Genomic DNA, 18,654 nt, shown 5'->3' with positions numbered 1-18,654 from the left:
ACACGCACAGGCGCACACACACAGGGTCACACAGTGTTCTGACAGATTTACATTTCACTGGTTCTGAGCGTCTACGGGAGGAAGCTGTCCTGTGATTGGTGCTCCTGTTCAGACGTCTGTGAGTGTCAGGCAGACCACTTTGACCAGTCTGACCAGTCCCCCCTGATGGTGCTGACGACAAACAATCATGAATAAGTGACGTGTGTTATTATTGACAGTTAAAACATCATGTCATCAGTCCACTAAACATCAGCTGCAGTAAAATCCGATGGTGATCTACCTGCTGATGGTGTTCTACCTGCTGATGATCGACCTGCTGATGGTGTTCTACCTGCTGATGGTGATCTACCTGCTGATGGTGATCTACCTGCTGGTGGTGATCTACCTGCTGATGGTGTTCTACCTGCTGATGGTGATCTACCTGCTGGTGGTGATCTACCTGCTGATGGTGTTCTACCTGCTGATGGTGATCTACCTGCTGGTGGTGTTTCACCTGCTGGTGGTGTTCTACCTGCTGATGGTGATCTACCTGCTGATGGTGATCTACCTGCTGATGGTGTTTCACCTGCTGGTGGTGTTCTACCTGATGATTGTGATCTACCTGCTGGTGGTGATCTACCCGCTGGTGGTGACCTACCTGCTGGTGGTGTTTCACCTGCTGGTGGTGTTCTACCTGCTGATGGTGATCTACCTGCTGGTGGTGTTTCACCTGCTGGTGGTGTTCTACCTGCTGATGGTGATCTACCTGCTGGTGGTGATCTACCTGCTGGTGGTGTTCTACCTGCTGATGGTGATCTACCTGCTGGTGGTGTTTCACCTGCTGATGGTGATCTACCTGCTGGTGGTGTTCTACCTGCTGGTGGTGTTCTACCTGCTGATGGTGATCTACCTGCTGGTGGTGTTTCACCTGCTGATGGTGTTCTACCTGCTCTACCTGCTGGTGGTGTGCTGGTGGTGACCTACCTGCTGGTGGTGTTTCACCTGCTGGTGGTGTTCTACCTCTGTGGTGATCTACCTGCTGGATGTGTTTCACCTGCTGGTGGTGTCAGCAGGTCAGAGATCAGCTGGGTGGTGAAGAACCTGCTGGTGGTTCTGTTCTACCTGCTGATGGTGATCTACACTGCTGGTGGTGTTTCATCAGAGGAACAGGAGGTGCTGGTGGTGTTCTGAACCTGCAGAGCTGGTCTGATCTTACCTGCTGGTGGTGTTTCACCTGCTGATGGTGTTCTACCTGCTGGTGCTGTGTGGTGGGGGAGTGTGTAGTACTCACTGTGTGCGGTCTGGATGTGTTTGCGGTCAGCAGGTCAGAGATCAGCTGGGTGAAGTGAAGAACACAGCAACACAGGGACATTAAAACTACTTGTCCACTGGAGGGACAATGGACATCATTTAGAAACAGAACCCACCGTGTCCATTGTCCTGGGTGGAGGTCACAGTGGTGGAGGACAAGGTCTGATCTGTCTGCACGGTGAGGACACGTCTCCAGTAAGATTCAGGGAGGGACAACATGCTGCAAACAACCTGAGACAAGAGGGACGGACTTAGAGAACCACTGAGGGTAAAGACGGACCTGATCGCTCCTTGTAAACACTGATCAGGGTTTAAGTCCTCTTGGTTGTCTAAGAAACATGTGAGCTGTTAGTTCAGCTGAAACATGCTGTCCAAACATTCTTAATGTTTATCTGACGTTAAAAAAAACCCTCACAATGATAAAACCCAGTTATTGTAAGATCTACGTTCTCTGAATGAGACCTTTAGAACCAGACGAACCTTTGGCTGAGTGTTGGTGTCGCTCATGATGGTCGTTGGAGTCGGCTCAGACATCCCATGTCCCACGATGGTTGGTCCAAACACCCTGGCCAGATTGTTCTGGTCCATCTGACACTGAGGACTCCTCATCACCCTGAAGAACCGAAGAATAGAGAGAACGCGTACAGTCTGGATCACACTCTAACTTCCTGTCATGATGTGTGTGACACCTGGACCGGGTCACATTATGAGATGATGTCAACACGCTATGTTTGGGTTTCTGATGGAGGATGTTATGTTTTGTGTGTCAGTGGATCATATGTGAGGACACATGAGCTTAGAACATGACGGAGAACCTCTGAAGGTGTGTTATACGTCTGTAGAACCACAGCAGAACACCGACAGTTGAAGTGATAAATGACACTGTAGGCAACAGCAGCACATAAGAGACCGTTTATCCCTGACAGAACAGCCAGCAGGAACACTATCAGAACATAAAATAACCCCTGTAACATGATATTCTTCAACAGATCAATGGGTTCTTAAATCTACTGGTCCTGTGTCTTGGTAGATCTGAGACTGAATTGAGGAACCTGAACTCAGTGAACAAAAGGTGACTCAAATCAGAGAGAACTGACTGAATTGCCTCTATCACTGACTTTTTACACTTCGGAAAGAGCGTTCAGATCTGTGCCTGCAGGTTCCCTTCATATTCTGACAGTACCTGCTAACCTGTTCCTGTTCTTCGAGGTAAGGAACCCAAACAAACAGATCAAAGAGAACACATTCAATAAAACATTCTTATAACGATGATGTCAGCGTTAAAACTTCTGAGTTTCTGACTGAAGAACATGCTGACGGTTCTCTGCACGAACATCGGCGTTCTTTCACATGAACAAAGATTTCATGGATCAACATAAAATACAGCTCCTGTTTTTGTTTGGTTCCATCAGAGAACAACAGAGAACAGCTGAAGGTTCTTACTTGTGTAAGTGAAGCATGAGGAAAGCCAGAGTGTCTCTGTTGGTCTTTGGAAGTTCTGCTATCGCCTGAAACATGATGGCAGTTCTGTTGTCTTCATCGGCCAACTCTAGAACATAGAACCACACAGGGGACATTATATTATATTATCACATACGTGCTCTACCTACACGGGTGTGTTCCAACTTCACAGACATGTTCTAACTACACAGTAGTGTTCTAACTACACAGTAGTTGTGTTCTAACTACACAGGCGTGTCCTAACTACACAGGTATGTTCTGTATTCCAGTTAAAATCCTAAAAGTGGATGCTGATTGGTTGAGATGTAACATGAGTTCACTGTGTGCTGACTGGTTGAGAGCATGCTGATTGGCTGATAGTAAACATGGTCTAACTCTGAGCAGCCTCGGTCTCTGTACCTGAGGCCTCCATGAAGGTTCTGTGCAGTCTGAAGGTGACCAGAGGTTCTTTCAGTCTCCTCAGGAAGTCTTTGAGGAGACCGCACAGAACGTGGACATCATAGACCTTACTGAGCATGAGTGGAGTCTTCCCCTGGATGAATCTATCTCTGAGCTCCTTCACCAGACGTTCTCCTCCAGGTACTCTGTAAAGTCCTCTCTGCAGACAGCAGAGACGTTCCTCATGAACCAGATGGAACAACACAGGTTAGCTCACAGCCTTAAAGAACGTGAGGATGATCTCACCTCCTCCAGCCCTCTCCTCTCGATCTCAGCCACACACTCCACCATCAGTTTAGGAATTCTGGGATGGGTCAGCGGGGCAAAACTCTCCAACGAGTTCTGAGGAGAACAAAGATCGTATGAAGTTAAACACACTCGGTGACCTGCTGTGGTTCTGTGAACCTGCTCCTCTTGTCGTTTGGCAAGTGAGGCTGAGGGAGCGAGGTGAAGGACTGAGGCGAAAGGAGCGAGGTGAAGGAGTGAGGAGGAGGGAGCGAGGGACGCTACCCTTTAACGGGGGAAAAAAAGAGGATGAAATAAACTGATGTATGGGAAACACTGTTACTGCAGGAGGTGTGTGCATGTGCCCGTGGTCGTCTGGTGGGAGGGGCTTTGCTGCAGGAGGAGGTTTTTGGGTTTTTTTTAAGCTTTAGTGTTAAAAATCTCGGAGGTACCTGCTGAGCTGAACTTCCTGTCGTGGCTGCGGCCGAGCAGCCGTCACTGAGTTTCTGTTTGCACTCTGGATGAGCGACCGCACGGCAGTTCCTGCACTTCACCGCCATCTTCCCAAAACGGATCCTCTTACCGCACGGCGAGCACGTCTCTGGCCGGATCACCTGGAGGGAGGCAGATATAGGATACTGAAGTCTGACCTGATCCTAATCTGAGTCTGACCACCTGTAATCTCCATCCGTTACATCATCACACATGATTAATGTTATTCCTCAGATCAGTGCGTGTCTACACAGATTTACATTTATCTGACAGATACCAGCAGGTACGTGATGTTCTGACCGACCTTCACTCACATCAGTATTTCTGACTCGCACAAACACTGAAGGATCAGTCGTCAACATTCAACAGTTACAAATCAGACTCTGCAGGTTAACTGCTGTTTGTCTTTTATAAACTCTCCCAAACACTCGCTCTGTTTGTGTTCGTACAGTTTTAGACAGGAAGACATGTTTCAGGGTTTTCTCAGCGGTGCAGGTGTACGACGCTCTGAAGGCGGTGCTCTCCTCCATCTTTGCTTCAGTCTCAGGCTCCATCATCGTCTCATCAGAGGGGAACCACACGGACGTTTGGTCTGAGGAACACAGGGTTTAATTCTTAGTTCAGACATACAACCATTATTTTTGGAAAAACAGACTTCAGCTCAGAGTTCAGTGACTTCCAGCTGGATTAGATTCAGGTCTTGTTGGTCTGGTGTACGACTTTAAACCAGTTTAATTTTATGTTAATAAAACAGTGTCTGCTTACTTTGAAAGCTCAGCAGTGGATGAAGAACAGCTGATTCATGAAGACAAAATGAAATACTCCAAGCAGCTGCAGTATATAAACACTAGAGGGCGCCACAGGCGACAAACACAGGACCTACTCCAGGCGAGCTAAAGAAACAAAGAGCGACCTGCTGTCGGATCATCTGGAGCGCATGAATAAAAATAGATCGACTTCTAATCAAACAAAATCCACATGGAGAGACACGAGGCAGCGTGACGGGTGGAGAAAATAAAGAGTTGGTGCGTCCAGTGTCAGTGTCTGTTGACGAGACAGTAAAATGTCAGTGGCGCCGGATGTAAACGACGAACTGCAATCTTAAAATCCTGCTTTGTAGCACAGGCCTAAGGTGGACCATCAGCGGAAACTTTATTCAAACTGCGTGTTTTCAGCGTCTGATGCTAACAGTCAGAGTCCTGTCAGTGTGACGGCCCGAACCACTGAGCCCTGATCAACAGTTTGAGACTCACCTCCTCCGACTGACTCCTGGGGGAGGGGCTGGACCGGCTGCTCAGGGGTCTGGATCTGAGCTCCGGCCTCAGGAGTCATCACAGACGCCTTCACGATCGCCTCCACCTCCTGAGTCACACACAAACTCAGCGTTAGGCTCCGTCATGTTTTTAACAAGAGAAACTTCTGTCAGTCTGAGCGTCTTTGTTGCGACAACGTGAACCTGGAGGTTTAAGAAGGTGCAGACCAGGACTGCATCTAACAGTTATTTTCATTTATGACTCATGTGCTAATTATTCTTATTCAACATTTCGTGAACAGTCGTACAGACACACAGTCAGGACATGTCCGACATGTCGTGTGTGATCGATCAGATCAAAGTGAAGCTTGAGTTTTTCCTGCACTGAGCTGCAGTTTGATTTTAGTTACAGGTCTCAGGGCCTCTTCCACCACAGCTTTTCTATCCAGCAGCTCTGCAGACACGTTCCCACTTCTCCCTCGCCTCCCAGCGGCGGCGCCAACAGCCGGTCCCATCGATGAGCGCTGCAGAGAACCATCAGAACGTTAGAACAAAAGACAAACACACTGAGGAACATGTGAAGGTGGAAGTGTCACAGTTACCCTCCGCTCTCTGGCTCGAGACCTCAGAGGTTTGATCACACTCGTGTCCAGGTCCTAAAACACAACGAAACGTTTTACATCATCACGTTTCCTGAACCAACAGGAAACACTCTGACGGACCGTCTGTCTTCTGTTCAGGATATTTAATCTGAAGATCTCTGAATCAGCTGGTTGTTAAGAACACGGTGTTTAAACCGTACATCCTCCTGTGTTCAGATTAAAGCTCGTACCACGTCATCATCTGTCCGATCGTAGCTGATGTCAGAGTGCGACAGGAAAGACGACTCGTCGATCACACACAACCTGAAGGAGTCAAACAGAAAGATTTCATCACCATCAGAGATCTAACGACATGTTTACTGTTTTTATTATGATGTGATGTCACGGCTGCAGAGAACCAACCAACGGTCTTTTACTGACGTCTGAACTCCTCATCAGAGCACTTTGTCAGCTCAGGCCCAGAGAAGTGGGCGGAGCATGGTAGAGTCTGAACTGTCATTGGTAGATGCAGCGATGTGTTTAATGACAGTGGTTTTCCAAAGTGTTCCTGAGCCCATGTAGTAATAACCTTTAAACAGTCATGTTGGTTTGTAATGCAGTGACGTCTGAGGGGTCAAACTGTGACCTTTGATTAAACCCTGTAGTAAAGGACAAATTGTGACCTTTGATGTAACCCTATAGTACAGAACAAACTGTGACCTTAACTACAAGGTCAAATCAAAGGTCAAACTGTGACCTTGGATTTGACCCTGTAGTAAAAGACAAACTGTGACCTTTGATGTAACCCTGTAGTACAGGACAAACTGTGACCTTTACTACAAGGTCAAATCAAAGGTCAAACTGTGACCTTGGATTTGACTCTGTAGTAAAGGACAAACTGTGACCTTTGATTTAACCCTGTAGTAAAGGACAAACTGTGACCTTTGATTTAACCCTGTAGTAAAGGACAAACTTTGACCTTGGATTTGACCCTGTAATAAAGGACAAGCTGTGACCTTTGATTTGACTCTGTAGTAAAGGACAAACTGTGATCGTTACTACAAGGTCAAATATAAGGTCAAACTGTGACCTTGGATTTGACCCTGCAGTAAAGGACAAACTGTGACCTTGGATTTGACCCTGCAGTAAAGGACAAACTGTGACCTTTGATTTGACCCTGTAGTAAAGGACAGACTGTGACCTTGGATTTAACACTGTAGTAAAGGGCAAACTGTGACCTTTGATTTAACCCTGTTGTAAAGGACAAGCTGTGACCTTGGGATTGACCCTGAAGTACAGTTAACCGTACGATGTCTTACCGTTTGCTGCTCTTGTGCAGAGTCATGTTTGTTCCTTTCTGTTCAAACGTCGCTAACAGAGACTTTTGCTCGTTGTTCAGACAGGCGCTGGATTTACTGTCGTGGACCAGGATGTCACACATGAGCTGCATCTGCCTCTGCTGCCAATCAGAGACACAGAGAACAGTGAAACAGTGCTGACAGCGCCCCTATATAAACCCACTTCAGGCCCCTGTGGACTGCGAGAATCGTAGATTTGGAGCCCTCAGCCCTCCCAGACCAACGTGCCCATAAAATCTGTGAGTCTGTCAGTGTAGTGACATCTGGACATTTGGACTCAGCCTTCCTGTGTTCGCGTGCAGAGACTCACCAGGTACTGATAGTCGCCTTCAACTTTGTAGCGTTTCTTCATCTCCACGTCCAGCTGGTTTCGAGCGTGTTTCAGTTTGACCTCCAGAGCAGCTTTGGCCACGTCAGACTTCACCAGCAGCTCTTTGTATTTCTTCAGCTCCAGCTCGGCGTGCAGCCAGCGCTTCCTGACCGTCTCAAAGTTCTTCAGCACGTCAACGATCTCTGGAGGGACAGACGGACACATCATCATCATCATCATCATCATGTGCTCAGACTGAGACAGTGCAGGAGGTTTGTGACCAGGAGACATGAGACAGGGTGAAGTCCACTCGTCGTTTCATCACTTCCTGTCTGTGTCTCTGCCAGTGCTCTTCCAACAAACAGGGACAAATAAAACAGACAAAGGAGGACACATTGGAGACTCCTCTGATTATCACAGGAGCATAAATACGTCTCAAACCTCCTCCACCCGTACGAACGTCATAATGATGTCACAGCGACTGAGGTACAAACTGTCCCTGGATCAGATCCGTCGTCTCACCTTGCTCTGTGCTCACAGTGTTCTCCTCCATGGTGATCCTCTGGAGACAAAGAGCCAGCAGCTCCTCCGCGATCAGCCGAGACTCCCCCATCACTCTCCTCCTCCTCCTCTTCCTCCTCCTCCTACTCCTCACTCTGCAGCATTAAAGGAACAGTCCGTCTTCATTGCAACTACCTGACTCTTAGGGCGTGTTTATACAGTTCCGTATATTTCTTAAAACGGGTACTTATCTTTGCGTTAGCACCTATCATTTACACACTCTCAACGAAAACAGAGATTTTCAAAAAGCGGCTTCCAAAGTGAAAGTTTTAAAAATATCCGTTTCTATGGAGATGTGTAAACAGGATAGACAAAGATTTCGGAAAACAATGACGTTGCAACCCAGTTCGTGCATGTCCATTAGGCGCCCGGGAACCACAACAACAATGGCAGATATATGGCAGGTTGTTTATGTTTTGTTAGCACTTTTGGGACTACTTACGAGTTTACAAATGAGCTTAGCACTGTCTGCTGTGCCCAATATTAGTAAGTGCATAGCAGCTAACTATGCTACATAAGGTTAAAATGTAGTTTATCATTGTTTTTATCACTAGCGCCAAGAGGAAAACAAGTCACTATGCATGCGCAGAACGTTCTTCTATGGTGTCTGACATATGGCGTATCGCCACCTACTGGCCTGGCTAATTGCAGCAAAAAGCTGCGTTTTCATGTAAACAGGGATATCATTTTCACAACTGATCGTGTAAACCCAGAATTTTTTTTTATACGGGATAAATAAAAAATCTGTTTTTATCTGTATCAGTATCCGTGTAAACAAGGCCTTATTTTGGCAGTCTGTCTGGTAGTGGACAACAAGGACAATGTGGACGACCTTCACTGAGGACCGTCACTGTTTCTAACGAACATTAATCAGATGACATTTTTCACTCCTGAAGTTTAAACTTTTTAAAACTGAAGAACAAACTGAGTTTAAGACTCTTCGGCGGCGTCTGATCTTTAACGGTAAAGTTCAAACATCTGACTCGAGTTCTCATTGTTCCAAACAGATGACATCACATCCCCTCAGCCCCGCCTTCTCTCCTCTGACTTCCTGTTTAGTTTAGAACTTCCTGTGTCTGTAAAGTCTGATTTAAAGACGCTGTATAAATAAGGTTATTAGTATCATCATCATCATCATCATCATTATTATTATTATCTGCTGAGTTCAGATATTAATCTGATGTATCTATAGAACAATAACTGTGAGAAGAGAACCAGCTCTGTGTTTGACTCATTTCAGGTTTCAGCATAAAATCAAACTTTCAAATTTAAAGAACATCTGAGCGGTCATCTTCATCATCATCAGCAGCAGCAGCAGCATCTTTTTTGTTGGTGTTGTTTATCAGTGTTTCTGCAGAATGAAACATGAACATAGGAAGTCAGAGGAAAATCAAATAAACTGAAAACTGTTCGGTTTCTTACAGCGCGCGCACTTTTGTTCACAGAGTCTGTGCACGTGCACATCACAGTTCAGCATACTCTGAACACACTCACATCGACGCACGTGCGGGTCTCGGATCGTGCTGCGGGATTTAAAACGTGTTTCTGTGACCGGTCTGCACCGTAACTACTGGTGAAGCAGCAGCGGTCCCAGTCCTGCACATGTCTGCAGCCTGAACACAGCTGAGAGGATCAGTGACAGGATGACTGGGTGAGTGAGTGAATGAAGAAGTGACTGTGTGAAGGGCTGAACTCACCTCCGGCTGCAGCTCCGACTCTCCCCTCATCAGATGCTTCAGTCATTTGTCCTGTGCACCTGTGACCACGTGACCTCATCTGCTCCGCCTATTGGTGGTGATGTCATCAGTGCAGCTGCGTCATCACGTGCTTTTATACGAACAAATAAATAAAAGAATATCAACTTTTTTTTTCATTAAATGGATCCTGAGTTCTATTTGATTCATCACATTATTTTCATGTTTATATTCAAGTGTCTCAAACTTCCTCAGAAACTTTCCACATCAACAAACAAACAAACAAACGCTGAAACATGATGAGGTCATAAAATAAAGTGAATTAGGGAAATAGAGTGAAAATTGCAAAAACAATTTTGACATCCTGTCAGATTTTTGATCTTATGATCATTATGAAAATTTCGTGTTTGCCACAGAGTTATAATCTGGGGGGTTACCGCTGTTCAGCTGCTGTTTGACGCAGCGCTGAAGGACCGCTTCCGCGAGTGGCAGGTAACATCTGACACAGAGCCGTTAATCTGCTGGTAAAATGTTTCGACTCTGTCGTTAATAACTGTTGGGTAATGTTAGCCGCGTGATGCTAACAGTTAGCTCTGACACTGTGAGACACTCAGAGGTCTGATGACGAGCAGAGAATCATGACGCTGCACGCAGCTCCACGATGGCATCAGGTCTGACCTGTGTTACATCGCATTTGCAGTAAAGCTACAGTGATTGGTCAAACTTGCACCTCGCACAGAATTCACTGGGATTGGCTGAGTTTGTTTTAACTGTTGTCATCATGACATCACAACGTCCTGGAGGGCGTGTCATACTGAGTGTTCCTGTAGCGCCACCATGAGGTCGGGTCAGCAGCTGGTTTTTACTGAAACGTGTCACCAAGTGTTGGACTGTGATGAAACATCGGTCATGTTCTCCTGAGGATGAACCATCAGAACCGTTGTTTAATTGTGCTTTAAATATTATTTGTGCTGTCTGTGATTCCACAAGATCTTTAAAATTTAAGAGTTCTGACTGTGAGAGTAATGAGTTTCTATGATCCCTATATCCTGCCCCATGACTGATCCGTCGTTTCTTTTGCAAAATAAGTAATGGATGAATTGTGTTTATTTAGCTGTTGCCCCAAACCTCTGATGGATTATGGATTAATTTAATTTAATCTATTTAAATTAAATTAAATTTAATTTAATTTAATTTAATTTAATTTAATCTTAGTCTTCTTATTTTATTTTATTTATTTTATTTTATCTTATTTTTTATTTTTTTGTAGGAAGTTTCTCCCCCTCAGATCAGCATCAGTCAATCATCCTGACACTGAACATGTAGAGCATTTAGACCAACACTCTACATCTGTATCCACATGTATTATCAACAAACCATTAGTTTTTAATCTGCTGCTAAAGTGTCACTTCTTCATTACTTTAATGGTCCATGAATCTTTTCCTGTGGGTTGGTTACTCAGCACCAACTCTTTAGGAACGTAAAAACCAGCACTCAGCACATTTATGACAGCGCTGCTCTCATCAGGAGTCACCTGTGGATGTGTGTTTCATTGATGCTTCAATGTGCTGGAACTAAAATGTGTTTTCTATCTCAGTGACACATTTTACCTCTGAGAAAACTGTGTTAAAGCCTGTTTTATGAAGGAAAACCACCGGGGTAAGGAGCTTAAAGCATTTCCTAATGCATGTTTTAAAGATATCTCAATTTAAAGGTGAAGAAATGTACTTAAGAATTAATTTCGTGCAGCTGTTCACACACTTGATTTAAGCTGATTTATATTTTCCCATCTGCTTTTAGACAGAAGTATTTAGGACATTTTTCTTAACCAGCTTTCGTTTAATTAAACATGTCTGTCTTGTCAAGATCATTATGAAGATGGTGTTTGAACTTGTGCTCCTCTGGCTGATGGAGCTGCTCGCAGAGACAAACAGCCTAAAGAGATGAGGTCAGTCTCACAAACCCTAAATTATATTTTCCCAAAAATACACAGAAGAGTAAGTCACTTTTCCTCTGAATGATCTTTACTTAAATCAGTCAGACTTTATTTGTATAGCACCTCTCATGTCGGTTAAAACAGATGCAAACAGCAACGCAGTTTGCTGTTAAACTAATATTTATATCTAATATTTAAGTTTATTAAACCCGGGAAGTTGTGATTTTTTGGTCTTGGTTGGTTGGAAAGAAAAGATTTGGTGAAAGAATAAAATCCAGTAACATGTAGCAGCATCTAAAGGCTGAAAAACTGTAGATCAGTGATGGAAAGTTAGTCTTCAAGGTATTTTACTTCAGTTATCCGACTGAATGTTGCTTCATATTTTTACTCCACAACATTTATATCTTACATAAATGTTATTTGCAGTAGGTTTAACAGATTTAATGAGTAGTTACTTTTAATACAATAAGTTTATGAAATTATATTTATTGTTATACATTAAAGCAGGCAACCCAACAGTGTATAAAGTGGTTAAAATTACCTTCACTTTTAATCAGTTATGACATTAAAAAAGTAATAGTGACAGAGCAACAATATCATTTAATATTACAATAAACACTTCTGTGCAAAAGTAACATTTTGAATTCTGGACTTTGACTTGTAATGCAGTGTTTGATGGTATGACAGCATTTCTACTTCTACTCAGGTAAAGGATGTGAGTACTTCCATCACTGACATCTCATTTTGGTGCTGCAGTAGTCATTTCTAATATTATATGGTGTGACATTGTCATTTCCATTTACCTAATCTTCATGATTTCTGGTATTGTTTAGTATGAAGTTCATTCAGTTTCAGTTTCAGGTTCAGTTTAGTTTATTTAAGATGGGACAGTGAAAATTAATAAATACACATGGTATAAATATGCCAGAATTAGCCAAGAGGCTATTTTTCATGTGTAGTCATTTGACCAAGATGTCACACAAGGCTACCTAACATACAACAAAGCACTAAATAAAATACAATAAAATAAAATGAAATTGAATTAAATTAAATTAAATTAAATTAAAAAAACAAGGCATACAGTTTGAAAGACTTCTTTCAACACATCAACAAGAAAATATACATTTGTATATTTAAGTAGCTAATTTGGGAGGTGAAAATAAAAAAAAAAATAATTCTTTATCACACCAATAATGCAATCAAAATTTACAATATCCATTAAACCAGACTGTTGGAGAAGCTGCGGTGAAAAGAATGCAAATCACTCACATGTCTTCTTATTCTGCCCAAAAACGTTCTGGCAAGTTAATTATAATTTCAATCATGAAAACATTCCAAATTCAACAGACATTCGAATCAAAGTGTATTATTTTAGGTATATCACCACCTGAATTCACATCAGAAATAGACAGATAATTATATAGGATACTTAGAATTGCAGCTATGAAGCAGATAACAAGGAACTGGTTAAAATCCACCCCGCCTTCACTTAACAGCTGGAAGATAAATGTAGACAACATCTCAGAAATGGAAAGGATAACTTATAGAATCAGGAATCAAGAACTGGAATATTTTAAGCGATGGAATAAATGGTTTAAGTATAATGACTACAACTGATACAAAGACAAAGACTCAGCCTCAAATAATGATATTGCATGATGCATTACCATGCATCATGCAATATCATTATTTTCACTCACACACAAAAATATATATAAAAATATTGTAAGAATGCTGTGAATAGCAAAATCATGTAAGTAAATGTAAAACTGTGTAAACTTTGGCACTCTGACAATAAAGTATAAAAAAATAAAATAAAATAAAATTGAATTAAATGAAATTAAATTAAATTAAATTAAAAAAAAACCAAAGCATACAGTTTGAAAGACTTCTTTCAACACATCAACAAGAAAATATACATTTGTATATTTAAGTAGCTAATTTAGGAGGTGGAAAAACAAGAAAACATCACTTGGTAAAGTAAAATATCCACATATTTGAGTTTAGGATGGAAAATATCTTCCAAAGTTAGACAAAAAAGCCAAGTCCTGTCTCAAGTCATGTCTCTGTTGCTGTTGTTTTGAAATAAACTGGCATTTTTTTGTATATTTTCCTTTGAAAATATATATTTTACTTGCTCCATTTATCTTCCCATGTCTCTTGACTCTTTTATAAAGTGATGTATTTTGTTGTTAGTGTTGTAGTTCCCACACTGACCTGCAGTACCCGCCAAGACACCAGGGGGCGATATAACAGTAAGTGTTGACGTCACCGACGCGGAAGTACTGTACTTCCTGGCAATCAAAATGGAAACAGTTGTACTAAAGTAGCTTCAGATATCGCATTAACTTTCCTATGTTTACGGAATATTACACATTAACATCTTTTTTTAAGTTAACTGTAGTAGCGGACAGCTACTTTAAAGGCTGATGTTGTCGAAGAAGTTCGCATTTTGGGGAGAATTGTGAACTCAAGTGAGAAAAACAAGGAATATCATCGCAGCTAACGTTAGCTTAGTCCCAACCTAAGCTAGCTGTGGACTTAAAATAGTTTTACCCGACATATTTGTTTCTGCGGTAGACACACTCGTTGCTCGGATTCTTCATTTAAAGTTTGGAGCCACATCAGCAGGATGCATCGGAGAGGAGTTGGTGCGGGAGCTATCGCTAAGAAGAAGCTCGCAGAGGTGCAGTTACAGTTCATGAATATTTCTGTGTTTTTACATTAACTCATTTAGTTAGGAAAACTCTTCAGTGTCTCACCTGTGTTCTTTTTGTTCTGTTCAGGCCAAATATAAGGAGAGAGGAACTGTTCTCGCAGAAGACCAGATTGTACAAGTGAGTTCTTGCTTCTTCTTTTTTTAGATATATAAGCATTGAAAATTTCTATGCATGCAACATTTTTTTTATTATTCATTTATTTTTTATTTAAAATTAATAACTAGTAATTTTAGTTGCTTAATAAACTTATTAATTTCAAATAAAAAAATGTTTTTGTCTGTTTATATTAACAAAGTAATAATTAATGCCTGTATGATGAATGACATATTCATAACTAACAAACAAATAATTTTTAGACAGTCAATAAAAATATTTTTAACACAGTCTCCTCCTCTCGTTACAAATGTACATTTGCCATGTATTTATTCTGTATCCCGATTTTGTCTGTTGATATTCTCTTGCTTTGCATTTCCTCAAGTGTCTCTGTTTTCCTCCAGATGTCGAAGCAGCTGGAAACCTTCAAGTCCAACCTGGAGGAGTTTGCCAGCAAGCATAAACAAGAAATCAGGAAGAACTCACAGTTCAGGGTTCAGTTTCAGGAGATGTGTGCCACCATTGGAGTTGACCCACTTGCCTGTGAGAAACAGTTGGAATATAATTTGTAAAAATATAAAAGAGCGTGGCAGAAAAATATTAAAATCCTTCTTCTCATTTCTTCCACAGCTGGTAAAGGTTTCTGGTCTGAGATGCTCGGCGTAGGTGACTTCTACTATGAGCTCGGCGTACAGATTATTGAAGTGTGTCTGGCCCTGAAACACAGAAATGGAGGTTTGTAATTTCTCTGGAAATCGTTGTGTTTGACTGGTGACAAAGAGGTGACAAAAATGTCTGCAATCAGAGGAACTGAGCATGACAATACAGTAATTAACAATTAATCGAGTCATTGATACCTACACGATTCATAATGTCTCTGGCTTTTAAATGTTGACATGTGTTCTTTATGGCAGGGCTCATTACTTTGGATGAACTCCATCAGAGAGTACTGAAGGGAAGAGGTAAATACGCACAGGATGTGAGCCAGTAAGTGTCACTACTCTAATATTTCATGTGTCAGAGAAAACCATGTTTATATAATTTATATGTCGGTCTTAAGCTGTGTGATGTATTAAAATCGTAAAATATGTGCTTCACAGAGATGACTTGATGAGAGCGATAAAGAAACTGAAGGTGATGGGGAACGGCTTTGGGATGATTCCTGTTGGTGGTTCTTACTTGGTGCAGTCGGTCCCAGCAGAGCTCAACATGGACCACACTGTAGTTCTGCAGCTGGCCGAGGTAAGACGCAGCTTTTGGGTTGATTTTTTTTTTTTAATTTTCATTTATTTATTCCTTTTGACCCCTCCCTGGGGTATACGGGGCAAACAACAAAAAATAACATTAACAAATCAGGACAGGCGGCAGCCAATGCACAACAAAATAAATAAAACAGAATTTGTGTACATACACACAAGTCAAAGCAAATCAAGAGAAACTATTTAAGATTTTCTTTAAAAGTTTCAACAAATTTGACAAGACCTTTACTTTTCGAGATGACATTAACTTTTGAAACTTATAAATATTTGGATTTGCTCTGTAGAACTGTCCGACCAACTCTCTTCTCTCTTTATAAAAAAAGAACCCACAAGTACATAATGATATTCGTCTCCTCGATTGCCAGACAAACAAAGAGTACATTTCTGGGGGACATTTTCATGATCATACCTGCGCTCAGAGATGGGTAACTTATGATTTCCACACTGAAACTTACACAAACAAACTCTTTCGGCAGGTCTTAACATAATCAGATAAGGTTCAAAAGTGAATCAGTTTTAAACAATCTATAACTATCACATAAAGGGTTACTTTGTAATTTCTCATGCCATCTCTGTAGTTCCATATCAGATAATCTACATTCAATCATTAATTTTAAATATTTAGGGTTCATCCGTCCAGCATCATGCCATAAGTACGATAAACCACAATCATCAAGAATATTTTTAACTTTGGAAATCCATTGATGATTGATGATTGATGATTGATGATTATAGCGAATGCCACAGCAACATAATTTCAGATAAGCTTAGCTTTGAGTATGAATTTGCCACTCAGGTTTATTAATCCTGTTGTTTTATCTCTGACATTTTCAGGACTCTGTGGTCTTCATTAGTAGCAAGACCTTTTCAGGCATGCACTTTGAAATGTAAAATTGCAAACACATTTACACAATGGTCTCATGTTCGAGTCCCCGAGTCATATTTTGGTCATTAACATTAAAGCTACAGCTGCAGAAGATGAAATAAAGAGAGAAATATTAAATATGCAACCTCAAAGAGCACTGAAATAACTTCCATCCCTTATGCTTAAGGAGAAAAAAAAGGTAGAAAAAGCTAGATTTTCCCTTCATGTTGTGATGAATAAGAGTTTGCTATGCAGCTTTATCTGTTACTGTTTGGAAATGCGCTTGCTAATGAAAGTAAAAGCCAAAGCCAGAGTCACTCTTCTTTGCAGTTTCACCTTGCCATGTGTGGTTTTTTTTAGTGCTGTGTCTCTTGGATGTTGGCTGCTAATGGTCTGACACCTGGTCGCTACTATTTTATAAAGCTCCAACCTCACCTGAGCGCTGTGGGGTGTACACAGAAAATGAGAGGAAAATAAAGAATCCAGGCAGAGGGCAGAGTCTGTGCAGAAAAATGCACAGCCACACACTGAGAGTGGGTCATAAGTGATGATTGAGAGAGATTACTTCTGTGTGACTGTACATTTTAAGGAAAATTCCTGCACAATATACCTTTAAGAATAAGTTACTGGCAGAAAAAGAAATTCAACTGCATAACAAGTCCTCAGCTCTACCACTTGATGTCACTGTGTTCCAGCTTACTGCTTAATGTAGTGTCATCATGGTGAGAAGCAGAGCAGACGACTTCTTCTCTCTCACCATCAGGTGCCAAATATTGTGGGCTCTGCAGCTCTGTCCGTAATGTTCCTGTCATGTTTGAATAAAACAATCACAGAGACATAGCCATTATTTTACCAGAGATCTAGACAGATATTTTTACACATTTTCCCTCTGAAAAGGGCTTTTTATTCCAAATAGAGAGAACACGGCCGTTTGGTGCAGAGTCATATCTGTTTGTTTCTTTGTCCATTTGTAGAAAAAGGGGTTCGTCACAGTGAGTGAGATCAAGTACAGTCTGAAATGGGAGAAGGAACGGGCTTGTCACGTCCTGGTGAGTGTCCTCAGCTTGTTTCAGGTCACTCATGCTGCTACTTGTGCTCTAGAGCAGGGTATCTGCAGGTCTACAACACTATAAAAAACAACCCTTTATTCAGTATTTAAAAGTCTTTGATTCTATTAACATAGCCTTAAATATTTTCTCTTGCCCGCAGTAGTTGGTTATAAAATGTTTTATGTGTGATTGTGGGCTGTTGGGAGACATCACACTGTTACGCCCCACCCTGAGGCGGCCCTACAACACTGACCCAAAGTAAACACCTTTAAAACACTCTTGGATTTATTACAAATAAAACAAGCAAACAAGACAACAAAAATGCCACGCTGACAGGCAGCAGGACCAGCAGTCCCCACACCAGAGGCCTCTCTCCTCTGCTGCTGCACAGGAGCCCTTAACCACCTCCCCTATGCCAGGTGCAATGCGTCGTGTTAACTGATGCAGCACACCTGGGCAGGTCTATACGGGAGGGAAAGGGGACAGCAGCAGAGAACACACACACCTAGAAGTTAAAATAAAACCACAGCCAATATATTCCCCTAAATTCTACACACTGGACCTTTAAATAGGTTTTCAAAACTCTAACTCTGCAGAAACACTGTTGACCTCCACTCTCCATATTCCCAGGATCACCTGCTGAAAGAAGGCTTGGCCTGGTTGGACTCTCAGGCAGCCGGAGAAGCTCAGTACTGGCTGCCCGCTCTCTTCTCTGAGCTCACCTCCCGTGATGTCACACCAGAGGAGGCCAATCAGATGACGCCTTAGGACCACCAGCTGGCAACAGCATTAGAGACATGTTGGTAAACAAAATGTGCCAAAAGGTGGGGAGGCTCATGTGACGGAGTTGGCAGGGGTGAACTTGCTCTGAGATCACTTTCTGGACACGTGGAGGGGAAAACTTTCCTCAGCTACTTTCATGCAACGACTGCACACACACTATGAGACACTACGCTGTGTATGAACCTGAGTGTGGCGTTGCTGGTGTCACGGTTTATGGGCGGTTTATGGTTAAATGTACAGAAGAACTGTTAAAATTTTGATGCATAAAGAATAACTTTTAAAGACAT

General features: G+C 42.1%; 2 protein-coding genes across 2 annotated transcripts; one reads left to right on the top strand and one right to left on the bottom strand.

Annotated features, from left to right (window-relative positions):
• Window positions 1-1,389: 1,389 nt before the first annotated feature.
• Window positions 1,390-8,526, bottom strand: si:ch1073-416j23.1 (rac GTPase-activating protein 1). Its single transcript, XM_049564377.1, has 14 exons — window positions 7,930-8,526; window positions 7,408-7,610; window positions 7,059-7,198; window positions 5,991-6,063; window positions 5,761-5,814; window positions 5,569-5,682; window positions 5,160-5,268; window positions 4,356-4,498; window positions 3,867-4,028; window positions 3,436-3,531; window positions 3,151-3,349; window positions 2,734-2,839; window positions 1,771-1,903; window positions 1,390-1,521 (listed from the first exon to the last, which is right to left on the bottom strand). The coding sequence occupies exons 1-14, from the start codon at window positions 8,018-8,020 to the stop codon at window positions 1,390-1,392; spliced, it is 1,755 nt and encodes a 584-aa protein (XP_049420334.1). The 5' UTR covers window positions 8,021-8,526.
• A 5,372-nt stretch (window positions 8,527-13,898) lies between these two features.
• Window positions 13,899-18,653, top strand: snf8 (SNF8 subunit of ESCRT-II). Its single transcript, XM_049562891.1, has 8 exons — window positions 13,899-14,284; window positions 14,385-14,435; window positions 14,816-14,954; window positions 15,042-15,146; window positions 15,326-15,398; window positions 15,512-15,653; window positions 17,510-17,584; window positions 18,215-18,653. The coding sequence occupies exons 1-8, from the start codon at window positions 14,231-14,233 to the stop codon at window positions 18,350-18,352; spliced, it is 777 nt and encodes a 258-aa protein (XP_049418848.1). The 5' UTR covers window positions 13,899-14,230; the 3' UTR covers window positions 18,353-18,653.
• Window position 18,654: the final 1 nt, after the last annotated feature.

This window comes from Epinephelus fuscoguttatus, linkage group LG20, assembly GCF_011397635.1.
Source record: "Epinephelus fuscoguttatus linkage group LG20, E.fuscoguttatus.final_Chr_v1".
In the NCBI taxonomy this organism is placed as follows: domain Eukaryota; kingdom Metazoa; phylum Chordata; class Actinopteri; order Perciformes; family Serranidae; genus Epinephelus; species Epinephelus fuscoguttatus.
Note: the sequence above shows the minus strand (reverse complement) of the source record. Positions and strands in the feature narration are given on the sequence as shown.

Coding starts and splice junctions, on each gene's coding strand:
- si:ch1073-416j23.1 (XM_049564377.1), bottom strand. CDS start 8,020: ATGGGGGAGTCTCGGCTGATCGCGGAGGAGCTGCTGGCTCTTTGTCTC. Junction 5,269..5,568: donor TGGAAGAGGCCCTGAGACCT/GTAACTAAAATC, acceptor TGTGTGACTCAG/GAGGTGGAGGCGATCGTGAA. Junction 3,532..3,866: donor CAGGAAGTTCAGCTCAGCAG/GTACCTCCGAGA, acceptor TGTTCTCCTCAG/AACTCGTTGGAGAGTTTTGC.
- snf8 (XM_049562891.1), top strand. CDS start 14,231: ATGCATCGGAGAGGAGTTGGTGCGGGAGCTATCGCTAAGAAGAAGCTC. Junction 14,436..14,815: donor CAGAAGACCAGATTGTACAA/GTGAGTTCTTGC, acceptor GTTTTCCTCCAG/ATGTCGAAGCAGCTGGAAAC. Junction 15,399..15,511: donor TACGCACAGGATGTGAGCCA/GTAAGTGTCACT, acceptor TGTGCTTCACAG/AGATGACTTGATGAGAGCGA.